Source organism: Electrona antarctica (genome assembly GCF_951216825.1).
Source record: "Electrona antarctica genome assembly, chromosome: 17".
Lineage (NCBI taxonomy): Eukaryota > Metazoa > Chordata > Actinopteri > Myctophiformes > Myctophidae > Electrona > Electrona antarctica.
In genome coordinates this window covers 36,175,864-36,193,342 of record NC_136798.1, presented here as the reverse complement: position 1 = coordinate 36,193,342, position 17,479 = coordinate 36,175,864, and the positions used below count along the sequence as shown (strand labels likewise).

At 46.2% G+C, this 17,479-nt stretch overlaps 1 protein-coding gene across 1 annotated transcript in view; it reads right to left on the bottom strand.

Moving 5' to 3' along the window:
- stxbp5a (syntaxin binding protein 5a (tomosyn)) overlaps positions 1-17,479 on the bottom strand; it is a gene marked incomplete at its 5' end in the record, with an annotated part of 168,772 nt that overhangs the window by 49,108 nt on the left and 102,185 nt on the right. The window contains 2 exons of the mRNA XM_079526402.1: positions 10,414-10,497; positions 12,735-12,798. Of these exons, the coding sequence (XP_079382528.1) occupies positions 10,414-10,497; positions 12,735-12,798 (148 nt within the window). The remainder of the gene's footprint in view (positions 1-10,413; positions 10,498-12,734; positions 12,799-17,479) is intronic.

Below are 17,479 nucleotides of genomic sequence, written 5' to 3'. Positions count from 1 at the left end.
TCGATCGCCGTGTCCAAGGACCAGCGACCGAAACCCGTAGGCTGCAGGAGGTAGCTGATATCTGCGGGAATCATCCGTGCCGTATTGAGGTGACAAGGATGCTAGTAGCGTGATCCTGCTGCTAAGGAGGTTGTGCCCTGGGTGCTAGGAAGCATCCGGTTTTGCCGACCTAAATAAAGAGTTTCAGTGCCCACATGAGTGCTTGTGCATTGGGGGGAATATCGCTGAAATTGTGTGTTGCAGAAAGGAACTGTGCATTGACTTTGGGGGGTATACCAGACCAAGCTAAATTGTAAACAAGCAAGGAGCTAGCCACCTTCCCATTGACATTGCATTGTGCCTAGCAACCAACTAGCATTAGGCTAACGGTGGCTAACTGGCTGACTGACGCTAATGCTAAGCTAAAGGAGGGTAACTCCAGTTGGATGTTGTTGGGGCTAGCCTAGCCAATGCTAACGCTAATAGCATAGGAATTGGGGCTACGCATTGTGTATGTTTCACAGCACGACTGGCCGCCAGAGAGGAACGCCGACCGGCCATCTAAAAAGAGAGACAAGGTTGGTGGGGGGGGGCGAGCGAGTAGCCTCGTGTAACCATGGCAGCCTTAGATGCGTTAAAGAAAGCGCGCTCGGCGAGCCAAGGCGCGTTAACAAGGTTAACGACCAAAGCCAAAAGTACGGCTGCCCATAAGTCCGAAAGTGAACTTAAGGCTTTACTGAAAGACATGGATATAGGTTTTGATGAGCTTCTAACCTGTAGCACGGATTATAAAAGTGCAATGGAAGAGGCTGGTGAAAACGCTTTGGACATAGCTACCGTTAGTACGAGACTCAATGCCGCAAAGATATCCTATCTTTTGGCTCGGACAGAATTGCAGGAAAACTTATGGACGCGGTTCATAGAAGATTCTGTGCAGCGCGCCCTCAAGTGGGCGGCAGAGGCAGCAGGCAGAGCGCGTCCTGACCGTTACAAAGAACAGGATATTAACCTAAGTCTTATTTACGGGCTGGAGAGTGTAATTGAGCGATCATTAACAGACATGCAGACGTTACTAAACTCTTGGGAAGGTTGCATTTCTGACGAGAATTTGGCCAAGGTATTAGCTGAGATATATGCTTTGAAGGCACTTAAGAGTGCCAATCTCCAGGATTTAAAGCACAAAGGCGAAATAGTAATAGAAATGAAAGAGGAAATTAAACAAGAAAGTGTACCTCTCGCCGTTGACAATGGAGGAAAGAAGTCAGCCGGTAGCAAACTGGCTGCTCAGCCTATGAAATTACCCCAATTCAGTGGGGAACGCATGCAATACTTCAGATGGAAGAAACAGTGGCATAGGATTTATGCACTCTTTGACAATCCTGGATGGGGTGATGACATGCGTTACCAGCTACTGATTGATTCCATTGATAAAAGGATAAATGATGAATTAAGGCTTGATTATTGCCAGACTTCAGATGAGGTCTACCAAAAATTAGAACTCCACTATGGGAACGTAGGACAGATTGTCAAGGAGATTATAATGAAGTTGGAAAGTGTGCCCGCTGTAAGCAGTGGCCAGCCAAAGGAGACATTACATCTTGTTAGATTAATAGAGCAATCGGTGCTGGATCTAGCGGATCTGAATGCTGGCGACGTCATTCAAAATCAGCTCGTCATTCACAATTTAGAGGCTAAATTGCCGCCAGAAATGCAAGAACGGTGGCTTGTGATGCGTTGTAATCCAAATAATAATATTGATAGCCAAAACAGGTTCCCGCATTTCATTGCCTTCTTACGCGAGCATACAAAAGTGCTCGTTGAACAAGAACAATTAAATGCAAAAGGCATAGGGACCAAACGAAGTGATCCGAGCCCACGTAGCCGTAATAATGACCGACAGAATGATAAGCCGGGGAACGGGGCGCGCGAGAAGCGTGCTTCGACAAGGGCTACGTTTAGCGGCGAGGAGGCGCGGGGTTCGTGCGTAATCTGCGGAGAGAGCGATCACTCAGGGGCATTGTTCCGTTGTAAAATGTTCATGAAAGCCAACGTTGAAGGCCGGCGTGCGTATGCGAAAAAACATAAAGCATGCTTTAAGTGTTTATATCTACATGACGGCCAATGCAGAGTGCGCAATGACAATTTCCTGTGTAGGTTAAGTGAGTGCAAAAGGGACGGCTCGTCGCCTCCTCATAATTTCAAGTTGTGCCCCAAGGCGCGTCCTCGTAATGGGGATAGTAGCACTAGTAATAATAATAGTGACAGCGCGAGAGGGGGGGCTAGTAGCGTGGGGAGGGACTCACGTGGGCCTACACATGAAATTGAACTTAAGCTTGCTGAGGCCGAGTTGACGCCAAAGCAACTAGCTATAGTGCGCAAAGCTTACACGAACAATACAGCCGCGACAGGCTGCACTGAGGGCGGAGAGATGCCTGCTCTGATGATGACGCTGGAAGTAACCACGAAAAGCGGTGATTGGGTGGGGGCTTTGATTGACCTCGCCTCTGATACGAATTATATCACCCACAAAGCTGCAGACAGGCTCGGGCTGAAAGGAAGACCTGTCACTCTGAGCGTGCAGGGCGTTGGGGGGATGAGAAAGACATTCAAGACGAAAAAATACTCCATTAAGTTGAAGACAATGGGGGAAAAGGGCTCTTCTCCACTGGACCATGACATGACTTGTTATGGTCTGAATGAGATTGCAAAGATCAATTGTCCAGTTAATCCTAGGCGCATTGCAGATCTTTTCCCGGGCACCGATCCGGAGGAGTTGAGACGTCCACTGGAAGTGGAAATACTTATCAGTGCGCGTGAGGGTCGTTTAGCCCCACAGCGGTTGGCTAGATGTGGAGATTTGGTACTGTGGTCGGGGATTTTGGGTAAGACGGTTAGCGGATGTCATCCGTCTCTATTCGACGCCAGTGAAATGATCACAGGACAGTGGGCGTCAACCCATTTTGCTCTTTCAATGAGAGGTGGAGCCGTTGAAATTAAGGCTGCTACATGCCATACCGACACCAGCGCGGCACTGTCTTGGTGGCGTTGGGACAGTATTGGCGCGGCATGCGATCCCCTGTGTGGGGGTTGTCGTTGTGGAAAATGCGCCCCTGGTGGCAAAGAGATGTCTCTCGCTGACGAGAGAGAAATGGAGATTGTCAAGAGGGGCCTGACTTTTAAGACAAGCGACTCTCACAGCGATGAGTCGCATTGGGACGCGAGCTATCCTTGGAAAGAGGACCCGTCTACTTTACCAAATAATAGGGCGGCGGTTGAGGCCACGTTCTTAAAGTCTGAGAAACGTCTCAGGCGAGATCCCGTGTGGTACCAGGCCTATGCTAGCCAGGTGCATGAAATGCTCAAAAGAGGTGCTGCTGTCAAGCTGTCTAAAGCTGCCATGGACATGTGGAACGGGGCTGTTTGGTGGATCAACCATCTTATGGCACCAAACCCACACTCAGTTTCCACGCCAGTTAGGATAGTCTGGGACAGTAGTCAAGAATTCCGGGGCGTGAGTTTGAACAGTATCCTGCTGAAGGGGCCCGATGTTTTGAACCCGATCCGAGCAGTGTTGCTGCGTTTCAGGGAGGGGGAATACGCCGCCATTGGCGACGTAAGCAAAATGTACCACTCCGTTTGGCTAGAAGAGCGGGAGGTACATTTGCACCGGTTCCTATGGAGAGACTCAGTTGACAGCAAGATTGAAGACTATGCAGTTGTACGGGTCAATATGGGAGACCGTCCAGCGGGTAGCATAGCTCAAATAGCGATGCGCGAGACAGCGTATCTACCTCAGTTCACCCACATGGTTGACGAGAGGGACGTAATCGTGGAGAACGCTTACGTAGATGACATTTTTCTATCTCACAACTGCCCCCAGAGGCTGGAGGAGGTACTGGCGGGGGTTAAAACCATTCTGGCTACCGGGGGGTTTCACCTAAAGCCCTGGGTACGGTCAGGCCAAAGTGGGAGGGAAGGAGATGGAGAAATGAAACCAGAGACTATGTTGTTTCCGAATCAGATGAGAGAGGAGGACAATAAGGCTCTGGGGGTTGGTTACCATGTGAAGGAGGACAGCCTCTTCATCATGGTTGCCATAAACTTTTCCGCCAGAAAAAAGAAAGTGCGGAGCGAGGAAAACCTTGCTCTGGGGGAGGTGGCGGAGAAGACGCCAGATCCTCTGACTCGGCGTATGTTGCTGAGTCAAGTAGCGGGGCTGTATGATCCCATTGGCCTTGTGACGCCTCTGAAACAGAAAGGCGTTATTCTAGTCAGGAGGGCGTTCCAAGAGGCGGGGTCATTGACCAAAGACACTTGGGATCAACCGTTGTCTAGCGATCTCCGCGTGAGAGCGGTTGAACTTTTTGAGGAATACGCAAAGCTGAGTGCGATCACGTTCCCCAGGTGTATCACTCCGCCCGGATGGGTGGGGAAACCCTGGGGCATCACCTTCTCCGACGGGAGCTCAGAGTCCTACGGAGCGGTGCTCTACCTGCGGTGGGAAACTGCTAGCGGGGTGGAGACTCGTCTGGTGGAGTCAAAGGCCAAGTTGGCTCCTCTAGACCAAAAGGGTGATGCAGTGAAAGCTGAAATCTGCGGTGCTGTCTTTGCCGCACGACTGAAAGGGTACGTGCTGAAGCATAGCAGGCTGACAATCGAGAAGTGGTATCACTTTGTCGACAGCCAGACAGTGCTGGGTGCCATTCAAAGGGACAGTTATGGGTTCCAAACGTTCTTCGCCAATAGGGTTGGGGAAATCCAGAAGGCGGGGCCTGTGACTGACTGGTGGTGGGTTCCCGGGGTGGAAAATGTAGCTGATCTAGTCACGAGGGGGGGTTCTCCTGAGCAATTAGACAGTGATTCCCTGTGGCAAAAGGGACCAGAGTTCCTAGCCAGACCAGTCGACCAATGGCCTATGAAGTCAGCTGCTGAGGTGGCTGCTTCCTCGCGGGAAATCGTGAGTACATTGCAGAGAAAAGTGTTCAAAATGAAAGCATTCTCTGCTGCTGTTACTAGATCCCAAACTAAGAACCAGGGGTCAGCGCCACTGCCAGACAGTGGCGGGTCCTCACCAGTCAGTGGCAGATCTTCACCAGACAATGGGGGGTCTCCAGCGGTCAGCAGGGGTCCTTCACCAGTCAGTGATGGGGGTTCTGTGGCAGCATCTAATGACGAAACTGAACAGCTGTGGGGGTCAGGCCTTGTGAACCAAATGGACTTGGCTAGATGCAGCACACTGTCAAAACTCTGCGGGGCAGTTGGCTACGTCCGCAGAGTGTTGCACGGCCACGGAGGCTTATTCAAGTCCGGCAGTCGTGTACAGTGGGGGGCGGTGCTCTCTGTCGGAGAGCGGGACACAGCATTTAAGGAGCTGTGCCTTGCCGCCCAAGAGGGAATTTCTTTCCCGACAACGACACTAAACCGTCTTGTAGTTAGTAAGAACGACAAGACAGGTCTCTTGCTATGCCGAGGCCGGGTTCAGACCGTTGACCAAGAAAGCCAGGGCGTGCCCATCATTCCTTACGAGGCACGACTCAGCACACTGCTGTGTGAGGAGGCCCATCGTGCAAACCACGAGGGCGTGGCTGGGACACTCCTGCGAGTCAGGAAGAAAGCCTGGGTGGTTCAGGGGCCAAGGGTCGCACGTAAGGTGATCGACTCTTGCCTGTTTTGTCGCAAACGGGGGGCTAAGCTATCCAGTCAAGTGATGGCTAATCTTCCTACAGTGCGCACAAGTCCAGCAGCTCCGTTCGAGTACACAACGCTGGATTTGTTCGGTCCTTACACTGTCAGGGGCACTGTGAAGCGACGCATTAAGAGAAAAGTCTGGGGCGTGGTCTTCAGTTGCATGGCCTCACGGGCTGTCCATGCAGACCTAGTTGAGGACTTGTCTACAGAAGGCTTTCTGCAGACCTACCAGCGATTCACTGCTCTGAGAGGCCATCCAAAAAAGTTGTGGTCTGATCAGGGTACGAACTTTGTTGGCGCGAGGCCAGCACTGGAGGATCTATACAAGTTCCTAGGGGACATTGACAAGGAGCAGATCCAGCAAAGAGCAGCAGTTGCAGGGACCGACTGGGCATGGGAGTTTAGCCCAGCGGACTCACCGCATCGGAACGGGGCGGCCGAAGCTGCCGTCCATGTTCTGAAAAGGGCGTTGAGCAGCGTCGGCGACACCGATGATCTGTCGGCGTTGGAGTTCCAGACTCTACTCTACCTTGCTGCTAACCTGGCCAACGAAAGACCCATCGGAGCCAGAACTCAAGTCGACGAGGATTCCGTGGACATCATCACTCCCAACTCTCTGCTGTTGGGGCGGGCAGGGCCCAGGGGAGACATCCTGGGCTTTGACTTCCCTAGCTACCCGTACAGTCGTCTTCGGGCGGTCCAGCGCGAGGTGGACAAGTTCTGGAAGCGGTGGAGCCAGCTGGCGGGCCCTCATCTCTTCATCCGAGAGAAATGGCACGTTCCAGCACGGAACGTGGCCGTCGGCGACCTGGTGTGGGTCGCGGACCAGAATGCTCTACGAGGTCGATTCCGGATGGGTCGTGTCGTGGAGGTGAATCCAGATAACCAGGGTGTCGTCAGGGACGTAAAGGTGCGGACATGTCCAAGTCTGCCCATCAGTTGGTCGCAGGTGGTGAAAGACGTGGTGGCATGGCCATCCGTCATCCTCCATCGTGATGTGCGGCGGCTGGTTGTCCTAATCCCGGTTGAAGATCAGTGAATTAGACTAGAAAGACCTCTTGAGAAATACCCTAACGAACTCTTCCATATGCATGCTGCGCGAGTAAGACTAGTCAGTTGGGTATTTACTTGAGGCAGCTGGGTGATGAGGCATACTTGTCACTCAGTAAGGAGCAAAGCGGTGGTGCCTACCTCCTACAGTCAGATTGAGATCAAAATTAATTCAGTGCATGAAAGTAAACTAGGTTTATTATTTCATAAGTTCAACTGGTGAGTGCCATCCGGAGGTGTTCATCGATTAGAAGCATGATTGATATACTTATGTTTTATTTTTGTTTGAATGTTTTGTTTGCAAATGATTGTGGGGAATCTATTTAGCCTACTGGGTTTATTTCAAACCGTAGCCTAAAAGTGGGAGGTGTCGAGTTTATTCCGTGAGTGGGATCATTATAATATTAAGTGCCGGCCCAGCTTATATTTGTAACTTCATGTTGTGTCATTTATGTATAGAGTGTTGGTGCTATTATGAAGTTCACTGCCTATACAGTAAATACTCTGTGTTATATAAGAACAGAGATCCTCTTATCAACCAATTGCAGTATATCTCAGGGATGTAGATATTAATACAGCTAATTGGGGGGTAAATGTGTTACCAATGTGTTACTAATACTATATACCAGGAATGCGAGTTCATACTAGGACAGGACATGGTATGGGGATAGGAAGTGTCGGGTGACAGAGGAAGGGGCGAGCTATACCAGGGGGCACGATGTGTTCGTTCATTCATACAGAAACAATGTAGCAAACGGGATGACGCGTTTAAGTAAGTCCTTTTAATGTGTTATATGTTCGTTAAATGCTCTAAATTCAGTCACAAATGATGCATCTATGCAGTCGCTATATCTGTGAATTAATAGTATGTATCTTGTGTTTCTCTTTGTGTTTGCAGTTATTACCTAAACGCCACGGTCTCAGATTCCTTTGTTGTAATGATCATCATGCTATTGTATTAGATCTAACACGGGCCAGACAAGGCAAATAAGGCTTTATACTGTACACAAGTGTAGTAGAAGTATGTTTGTACGTGTGTGAGTGTGTTATGAGATAATAGTAATAAAATGGCCAAAATCAAGTGATTGTTTACGGGCATTATTGCAACGTCGAGGCTATGTGTGTTTGAGTAATATAAATGTTACCTTGGTGTGTGTTAAATCACAGTTACCAGACCTGTTTGTTATAACCCCTTTGCGGAGGGTCTGAATCAGTAATTAAGCAAAGCTATGAAACAGCAAAGTTTAGTTATATCCGTACAAATAATGACACACGCTTAACTGCTTTAAGAAGGGTAACCTTTTGTTAAATGAAGTTCTTTCCAGAGAGTAAAATCCAGGAAAAGCTAACATGTGTGCCAACTAAGTGTTTATAAGCTCATTTTGGAGACAATATTATTAAGTAGGTGGATGGATTCTCTTTCAATATAGGTATTTTATCCTTCAGTAATCCAACAACACCCAAAGGTTATTAGCCACAGATCACTTCTCCCTATCCTGCTTGCGAATTGGGGAAGCCAAATAAATAGGTAAAATTGAGAATCAATATGAGGGCAGTCAGGGCCGCTTGGCCTGCTTATCAGCTTTGGGTGTTGGATTAATTATTTTGGAGAGAAACACTTACTGCAGGAATCACTATATCAACACAACTGCATTTCTCACCAACACCAACAAACTTTGTCTTTAGTGAAGACACTTGATCCACTATTTAGTATAGTAGTGATTTAGCCACATATAACCCCCATTTTATACTTTGTTGTGTGTATGATGGTGTGAAAATAACGTGTTGCATGACACTGTAATTTTATTTTATAATTGTCTCCACCAGGCCGAAGGCATGGGGAGAGAGTATGTTTTGCACTCCGTCCGTGTGTCTGTGTACAGCTAATCTCCGGCACCGTTAACCTGGTCGATGCCAAATTTTCCAGAACGGCCTGTTATAGCGCCACCAGCAGGCCGACTCCTCCAGATTCTGTCAAAAAAATCCGCAAATCGTTACACACTATCTCTATAGTCATGTGTTCAATCCGGATCTGTCCGATATTTCATATTCCATCCTAATTGGCTAACATTGGCTTTCACAGTTTGCAGGATTGGCCCGTTTTGAACAAAAAGCCTCAAATCATGAACGCAGCATGCAATTTACGTGAAATCTTTCACAGAATTTCCTACTAGGCTGAGGAATATATCCCACCCTTTTCACATTGGCCTGTTATAGCGCCACCAACAGGTGGATTTTTGCAAAACAATTTTTTGGAACAAAATGCCTCAAATCATGAACGCAGCATGCAATTTACGTGAAATCTTTCACAGAATGTCCTACTAGGCTGAGGAATATATCCCACCCTTTTCACATTGGCCTGTTATAGCGCCACCAACAGGTGGATTTTTGCAAAACAATTTTTTGGAACAAAATGCCTCAAATCATGAACGCAGCATGCAATTTACGTGAAATCTTTCACAGACTTTCCTACTAGGCTGAGGAATATATCCCACCCTTTTCACATTGGCCTGTTATAGCGCCACCAACAGGTGGATTTTTGCAAAACACATTTTTGGAACAAAATGCCTCATCATGAACGCAGCATGCAATTTACGTGAAATCATTCACAGACTTTCCTACTAGGCTGAGGAATATATCCCACCCTCTTCACATTGGCCTGTTATAGCGCCACCAGGAGGCCACAACCTGACCTGCCCTGGTGGAGACCTGTGCCCCGAGGGGCACTTTATCTAGTTTGACATTTAAAAGGACATGTACAGATGCCAGGGTGAAACCTGGTTCAAAATATATTTGACAAGAGAATATGACACTGCAGTACGTGCTATTGCGCTCCACCAACAACAAACAAGCCGGCTTGAGACGCCATAATTAATAGAGAGAATTCTGCTCCAATTCCAATGGGAGAGACAGGAGGTTTTCCTAATCTCCCTCCATGATAGTCAGCATGCATCTTCTCCCACTGGCATCAGCTTGCTCACGTGTTTGCACTCATCCACACTGGAGGTGTGTGTGTGTGTTGTGTGTGTGTGTGTGTGTGTGTGTGTGTGTGTGTGTGTGTGTGTGTGTGTGTGTGTGTGTGTGTGTGTGTGTGTGTGCGCATGTGTGTGCACGCGTGCGTGTGTGTGTGCGTGCGTGCGCACGATTAAGAAAGTGTATTGGTACGTGTGTGATGTACATATCAAAGTACATGCTTAACCCATTTAGACCCGAGTTAAAAACATTCACTTTGAAAGAATATATATTCAAAGATTTGCGCCACATTTTCACGATTTTTCAAAAATAGCAGACCTACAAGCTCGTAGCGCGCCACTCGGTGGCGCGCTATGAGCTTGTAGATCTGCTATTTTTCAATAGCTAAATTATAACATAATGTTCAAAACACCAAAAGGGGTTCCCGCCCAAGACGGGTTAACACATGTGCCTTGTCAACTCAAGGGAATTATCGCACGCACTCACAAAGAGATTTTCCTTTGTCTCCTCGACGTCAAACTCTCCTAGGTAAACAATACATTGCACACACATCACATCACGCCACCACACAAACACACGCATCTATTCAAAGCTGGTGCTTCATGAATATGGGATGAGATTCCTTTTTTACTGCTTTCCCCCAAGATCAGAGGAGTGCGAAAGCTAGTGACGGGAAGTCATTATGAAGCTGTGAGAGTAGAAGGGTAACGGAGAGTTGCTCACCTCGTCGTAAGTATAACGATAGTCAGCCTTCTTTGATTTCAGATCCCAGAGGACCACGATCCCGGCCTCGTATCCCAGTATGAGCTGGAGAGGAAGGAAGAGTGACAGGCAGGCGAGACAATGAGAGACAGTGTTGATTTTGACAGCACAATTTGATTTTAGTTTTAGTCATAGTCCCTTGAATTGTTTTCATTTAGTTTTTGTCACATTTTAGTCACCTGGTTTTAGTGTTAGTCTAGTTTTAGTCGACTAAATATCACAATTTTAGTCCACTAAATCTACAGTTGATTTAGTCGACTAAAATGTATTTCGGCGGGCCTTGATGCCGTCGTAATGGCTGATTTTACACATTGCATGCAACCAAGTGTAAAATGACTTATACTGGATCTCTTGTCCACTAGTCCCTTCCTAACATTTTAGTCTAGTTTTTATTTGTTGACGAAATTGTCAATAATATTTAGTCTTAGTTTTAGTCATCATAGCTTACTTTTCATTTAGTTTCCATTTAGTTTTTGTCAGTGAAAAAAGGTTGTCGACAAACATGTGTCCGTCATAGTATTATGCTGCATTCACATGGGATCAGGCAAGTGGTAGACGGCAAACCGGAAGTCATTTTAGTGGACGGGAGCAGGACGGTAAACGGAACAGGACGGCACGGCAGCCAGAACCGGCGACGGTAACGGCAGACGGCATCAATGTGAAGATATTTGATATTTTTACCGCTCCGTGCCATCCCGCAGGTTTTACCGCTTGCCTGATTCCATGTGAATGCCGCATTAGTTGACAACATCTGTCTAGAGACAACAAATAGCATCTGAAAAGCATCTTATAATGTGCTATTTCTCTGCCATCAACATGTAGCATGAAAGAGAGTCAGGTATGAACAAACTGACACAACAGCCCTGTTGTTTCAGGATGCTGTAGTCCCTTCTTAATATGTTATTTCTGGCATGTTTATGCTTTATTTCAGACACTAGAGTGGTGCCCGTTGGCCACTGGCCTACTTGGAACGATGCAAGTTGGAAATGCACGCCCCACCCAGTTATTATGTCCGTGTCCCTTTTATGATGTGGAGTTCTTTGTCAGGCATGCTGGTCAGTCATGTGCTGGTTCTGGACAACCGGCTATCCGACGGATTCGACACCGGGCACTGCACTCCCTGTGGTGTGGAACGCTCGTGTCGAATTTGAAGTCGGTGGGGCGAATGGTTCTCGAGTTACGTTGATTACATACGTACGTGCACACGTACAGTACGTACACGTACGTACGCACAGTCTTGGTGCATTTATAGATGGATATAATGTGTAGAGAGGCAAGAAACCAAGGGCAGAAAGAGGGGATTAGAAATGTGAGACAAGACGGGGGTGAATATCACCTTAATCAGGTGAAGTGAGACTAATCTTTTTTTTTATTTGTCACCGTGTCAGTCTGAATTGGCACTTTCTGAGACGCACACAGAAAGAGGAAGATCAAATGACGTTTCAATATGTTCAAAGGTTACTCAGGCAGAACATCAATAGGAAATTGCCCTAGATTATAACAGATATAAAGTAAATAGAGGATGATGACGCCAGGCTTTTATGCCTTCATAACAGCTACAAGGACCAAGAAGCATATGCATATAAGAAGAAGAATAGAACATAGAGGTGAGACACTTGGTGTGTGCTTTCTGCAGTGGTGTAGTACTGTACTACTAAGGTACTTTTACTAGTATTTACTAGTATTTCCAATTTTCAATACTTTTTACTTCAACTCCACTACATCTCAGAGACAAATATTGTACTTTTACTCCACTACAATTATATGAAAACGTACTAGTTACTTTATATATTTTTTTCTATACATTTTGGCTTATCTTTTGAAACTAGACAACCTATAAGCTCCTAATTTTCAAAAGAGATTTTTTTTTTTTTTTTTTTTACATTTTACACTTTTGAAAACGTACGGCACATTCTGCAAGAGTAGTACTTTGGTACTTTCCGGAATTCCGGACCTATACAATTGCAGTATTGATACTTTTACTTATATATTTGAGTACTTTTTCCACCACTGGCTTTCTGAAGCCAAAGTGAGGCTGAGCAAAGGTTTGATGAGACTGGTATGACTACACTGTATATTATATGCATTACAACTGTGAATTGATCCAGTATCATGTGTGTGTGTGTGTGTGTGTGTGTGTGTGTGTGTGTGTGTGTGTGTGTGTGTGTGTGTGTGTGTGTGTGTGTGTGTGTGTGTGTGTGTGTGTGTGTGTGTGTTTCAATGTGTGTCTAATATCTCTATTGTGTGCATGTGTGAATGTCCACAGGACAGCCATTACTCACCTTCCCCTCGTCCATGGGGTTATCACTTATATGGACCACAGGTCCAGGGTGGGCCTTGGAGGACCTGAGAGAGAGAGAGAGAGAGAGAGAGAGATTCAATGCAAAATCTCTTTCTGTACAGGCAACAATATTTACAAACGGAAATAAAAAAAATATGGTAAATCCGCCGTGGTGCATCCGGCTTTGTAGAGTGACGACAAAGGAGGGGAAAGGAACTGGTTGGAATAACGTGTTCCACACGCTACGTCCAACCTGACAGGGGGGTCAGGTGAAAAGAAGCTGCTTGGACTCCTCGTGCATGAGGTCAGTCCGTTGTTCTCCCCAGGTTTGCAGAGTCTAGCACCCAGGATTACATTAGATCATTGACACTGGGAGAAAAAAAATCGTAGGGGAAAAAGCCGGGAGGAGAATAGAAATAGAAATAGAAATAGAAATAGAAATAGAAATAGAAATAGAAATAGAAATAGAAATAGAAATAAAGATAAAGATAAAAACAAAAACAAAAATAATGGTCAATATATGGAAATCCCACGTGGCTTCAATGGGACCACAGAGACACACATGGCTTTGGGAGTGTGAGTGGGGTTAAGAGTATGCAACTCCTCGTGTGAGTACTGCATGTGGAGAAGGTCCTCTGGGGAGGACAGAGATGCCACGCAACCAACCCAGGCACTAAAAGGCTGTTTAAAGACACAAATCCACTGCCACGCATGATGGATGGCACTGTCAACTACACAGTCGCAAGGGGTGTGTGTGTGTGTGTGTGTGTTTGTGTGCGTGCGTGCGTGCGTGTACCCTTGTGTCTGCATGCATTTGCATGTCTGAATGGAAAGTCGGAAAAAAAACCTTGTCTGCCTTCCGCTTTGCATCACTTGCAGAATACCTCCAGATTACCTTCCAGATGCATCTATCTCCCCCCCCCCCCCCCCCCCCCCCCCCCCCCCCCCCCCCCCCCCCCCACACACACACACACACCCTTCTCCCTGGCAAGCGGCGACAGGATCTTCCTAAGTTCCTACCCTCTAGTTTGACCTACAACGACTAATGTAGCCCACAGACTGACAGGGAGCATCACATCACAGAATGCCTATCAGTCAGGAAAGCTTAGAAGGATTGATGATAAGGACAGACACATCCCAATCATTAAGCCCAGAAGCCCTTAATGATTGGAACAAGATTCCAGCTGCAGCAAAGAACAAACACAATCAGATCATTGTTGTTGGCCATTCACTCTTATTGTATGACAGATAAAAAGGTCTACAAACCACTCTTGGCATGTAAACAAATAGAACTTGTTCTCAACGGACCTCCCCTGGACAAGGTAAAAAATAAATTGCAAACAATGCACATTCTGGCGATTCATTAAAAAAAACAAGCCATGTTACTTACTTTTTGGGACATTTCAGTCTGTTATTACCCTTGACGGAAGTTATCTAGCAAAATAAAAATAGATAGGTCTCTTAAATATCTTAAATTGTAAAGGAAACAATGCTCCTGGGGTGTAGTAGCATTAGAAGCCAAACATATATTTTGCAGGATGAAACCTTGTTAGTTTAGGATATATTTGGCTTCTCATATGACTATTGCTTGGATTAGGTTGTTATACAGATGGACTATACACAAATGGTGTCAGATCAAGTATTCACACGAACCCTGTTCTCTCTCACTGAATCTATGGCCAAATTGGCCATTTTGGCTAAGGCAAGAGGAGGTTTTTCTCAGCCTAGTAGGAAAATGCGTGAAAGAATTTCACGTAAATTGCATGCTGCGTTCATGATTCGAGGCTTTTTGTTAAAAACGGGCCAATCCTGCAAACTTTGGAAGCCAATGTTAGGCAATTAGAATGTAATGTGAAATGTGTTGGACAGTTCCGTCTTGAGCACATGACTATAGAGATACTGTGTAACGATTTGTGGGATTTTTGGATGTGAAAAATGCAGGTCAAAGGTTTTTCCTTGGCCTCTAGGGAGTGTGCATACAAGGTTGCACGTAGATGGATGCAGTTCTAGGTAAAATCTGCCTCATGGTGGCGCTGCAACAGGCCATTCTAGAAAATTTGGGGCATCGTTGGCATCCAGGGAGTGTGTGTGCAAATGTTGGCATCGACCGGGTTAACGGTGCCGGAGATTAGCTGGTAACAGACGGACGGACGGACACGGACGGAGTGCAAAACATACTCTCTCCCCATGCCTTCGGCCTGGTGGAGACAATAACATACTGTTTAGTGCAGTGCACGCACATTCCCACTAGGCCAAGGAAGAAATGCCACCCTACATTTTTCAAATCAACCTCCTGGTGGCGCTATAACAATTCCGAACATCACTAAACCACACTAGCCTGGCTGGCCTGGCAGACACCTGTACTCCGAGGAGCACTTTTTCTGGTTTCATTTGCATTTAAGTTGATTCAGTTTTCTTTGGGTTACCAGTTCTGTGGGGTGCTGCTGGAGGTGATTGGCTGGTCAAGGAAAGGTGGACGAGCTGCTTCAGGTCTGCTTATAATGAGAAGCTGATGGGGAAATTGGATCGCACTATGCTCCTTCTGCACTATGAGAAGGCCAGGGGCAGGGGCTTATTAGTCGGAATGTGATATTTCAGTTGTATTGTATTTTACACGAGTTAATATTAGTTAGGGTGATATTGACGTCACTGGGGCCAGATAATGCTTTTAGCTCCACTCACCTGACCTGTTGACCTTCAACAATGTTGCCCAAGAAATGGGACAGCTTCTAATGTTGCAAGCGCAAAGGTTTGACATTAACCACCGATACTAAATTCTACCACCCTTCTCGACTACATCTGCCCCTTCCCTGACCTTGCCTCTGTTTATCGTTTTGGATTATTGTGCCTTTCCTGGATATTTTGGATTACTGACCCCTTGCCTGCGTTTCTGACTACGAGACTGCAAACTATAATTCTTTTTAATAGAATCTGCTTAAACTGTTCAACTGTGTCTGGGTCCGCTATTGAGTCCTACTGAGTCTGACAAGCTGATTCTAATGAGCTTAGAAGTATTTGGCAGATTGACCTGAATACTAGGGTTCTTTGACAGGCAAAGGGAATGTATTTTAGACTGTTCACTCCTCCTCTGTACAGTATGTGGAATGCTTGGACTTATACAATGTAAAATCCTCCACAGAGAACACCACATGAATGCTAGGTTTACTCAAATATGAATGATGCATATAGTACTGTGTAGAGTACTACTTTAGATTGGCTACATGCTGTTGTCAGTCCCAAGCGATGAATACTGAGCTCAAATATTGTAATTCTATTAAGGCCCTCAATGTATTCACCTGTGTTATTGAATAATGACGAATATCTGACTAATTTCCCTCTACAGTGTTATTATATTGCCTGATTCTGAATAAATGTTGGTTTGCTGGCAAGAATTTGCAGTCAGTACTCTTATGGCTTTATCAAGCTAAATATATATAAATACAGTGCAAATAAATCTTTGCACTGTGCGAAGTGAGGGGCGCTCTTATCACCGTACATCATCCTACATCATCTCATTCTGGCCAATCACAATTTGCGTCCTCACCCTCGTCATCGATGTTTGTGTTCAGGCTCATTCATAGTCTACCTCATTCATTGTCTACCTCATTCATTGTCTACTACAACATGGCGTCACAAGCCGCGGTGAAGAGCAAACCACCGCCACCGCCCCAGCCCTTCTCTCTGTTTTTACTCACCACCGCTCAACGTTATTTCAGCTCCGGTGGTCACCTCACCACCGAAAATCCAGACTATGAATGAGCCTTCCCTTTACACAATGTTTGTGTTCCCACCAACACTCAAACTTGTCCATTCATTGTCAATGTTTGTGTAGGACAAAGTTTGTGCACATGCACACACCAAAAGCTGGCCATATGAGGGGCTAGCGACCCTCAAAAATGTGATTTATACTCAAGTCGTGACACGGAAACAAATGGGTGTGTGACCCACACGTGGGTCCCGACCCGCTGTTTGGGAGAAGCAGTGTATTTGAAGGTAGCTCCTATGGGCGGGCAGTCAGTCAGTCAGTTGTCTCTATATATAGCCTGTTAGAGCTGGAGCCTTATTATCTAAGCTCTGCTGCAGCTGGAACTGTTGATTTATCTAATCCCCCTTCACCGGCTGTCTCTCAGTTAACAGGATGCGAGGTGGCGCGCACGCGCACGCGCACACACACACACACACACACACACACACACACACACACACACACACGCACACACACACGCACACGTGCACACGCGCACACACGCGCACACACGCGCGCGCGCGCACACACACACACACACACGTACACAAACACGCGCAAAAACAGTATCTATTCGGCTATCCATCTATGTATATTGACACAGACATGTACGCGGCCCATTGATCTACAGTATAACTAGAAAGGTGTTCTCCGTAGATGATAAATCACACTTTCTTCTACTTGTCATTGCGTTAATGACAAAACACGCACACTTGCCTCATAGCCCCCAATAGTGTTGATTGTTTGTCTTGTCTCATTTCGTTCATTGGTAGCCTATATACATATGATTTGGTTTCTTGTTAGAAGCACCTTAAAAATAAAACGGTGTTGGAAAAGTACTCGCTTAAGTAAAAGTATCAATACTGCATTATAAGTAAAAGTCCAGAATTCAAAATGTAGTTGAGGAAAAGTACAAAAGTATTGCCATCAAAATGTAATTAAAGTACCAAAAGTATGCAGAATGCAGAATGTCCCGTTTCAAGTTTTCAAATGTATAACAA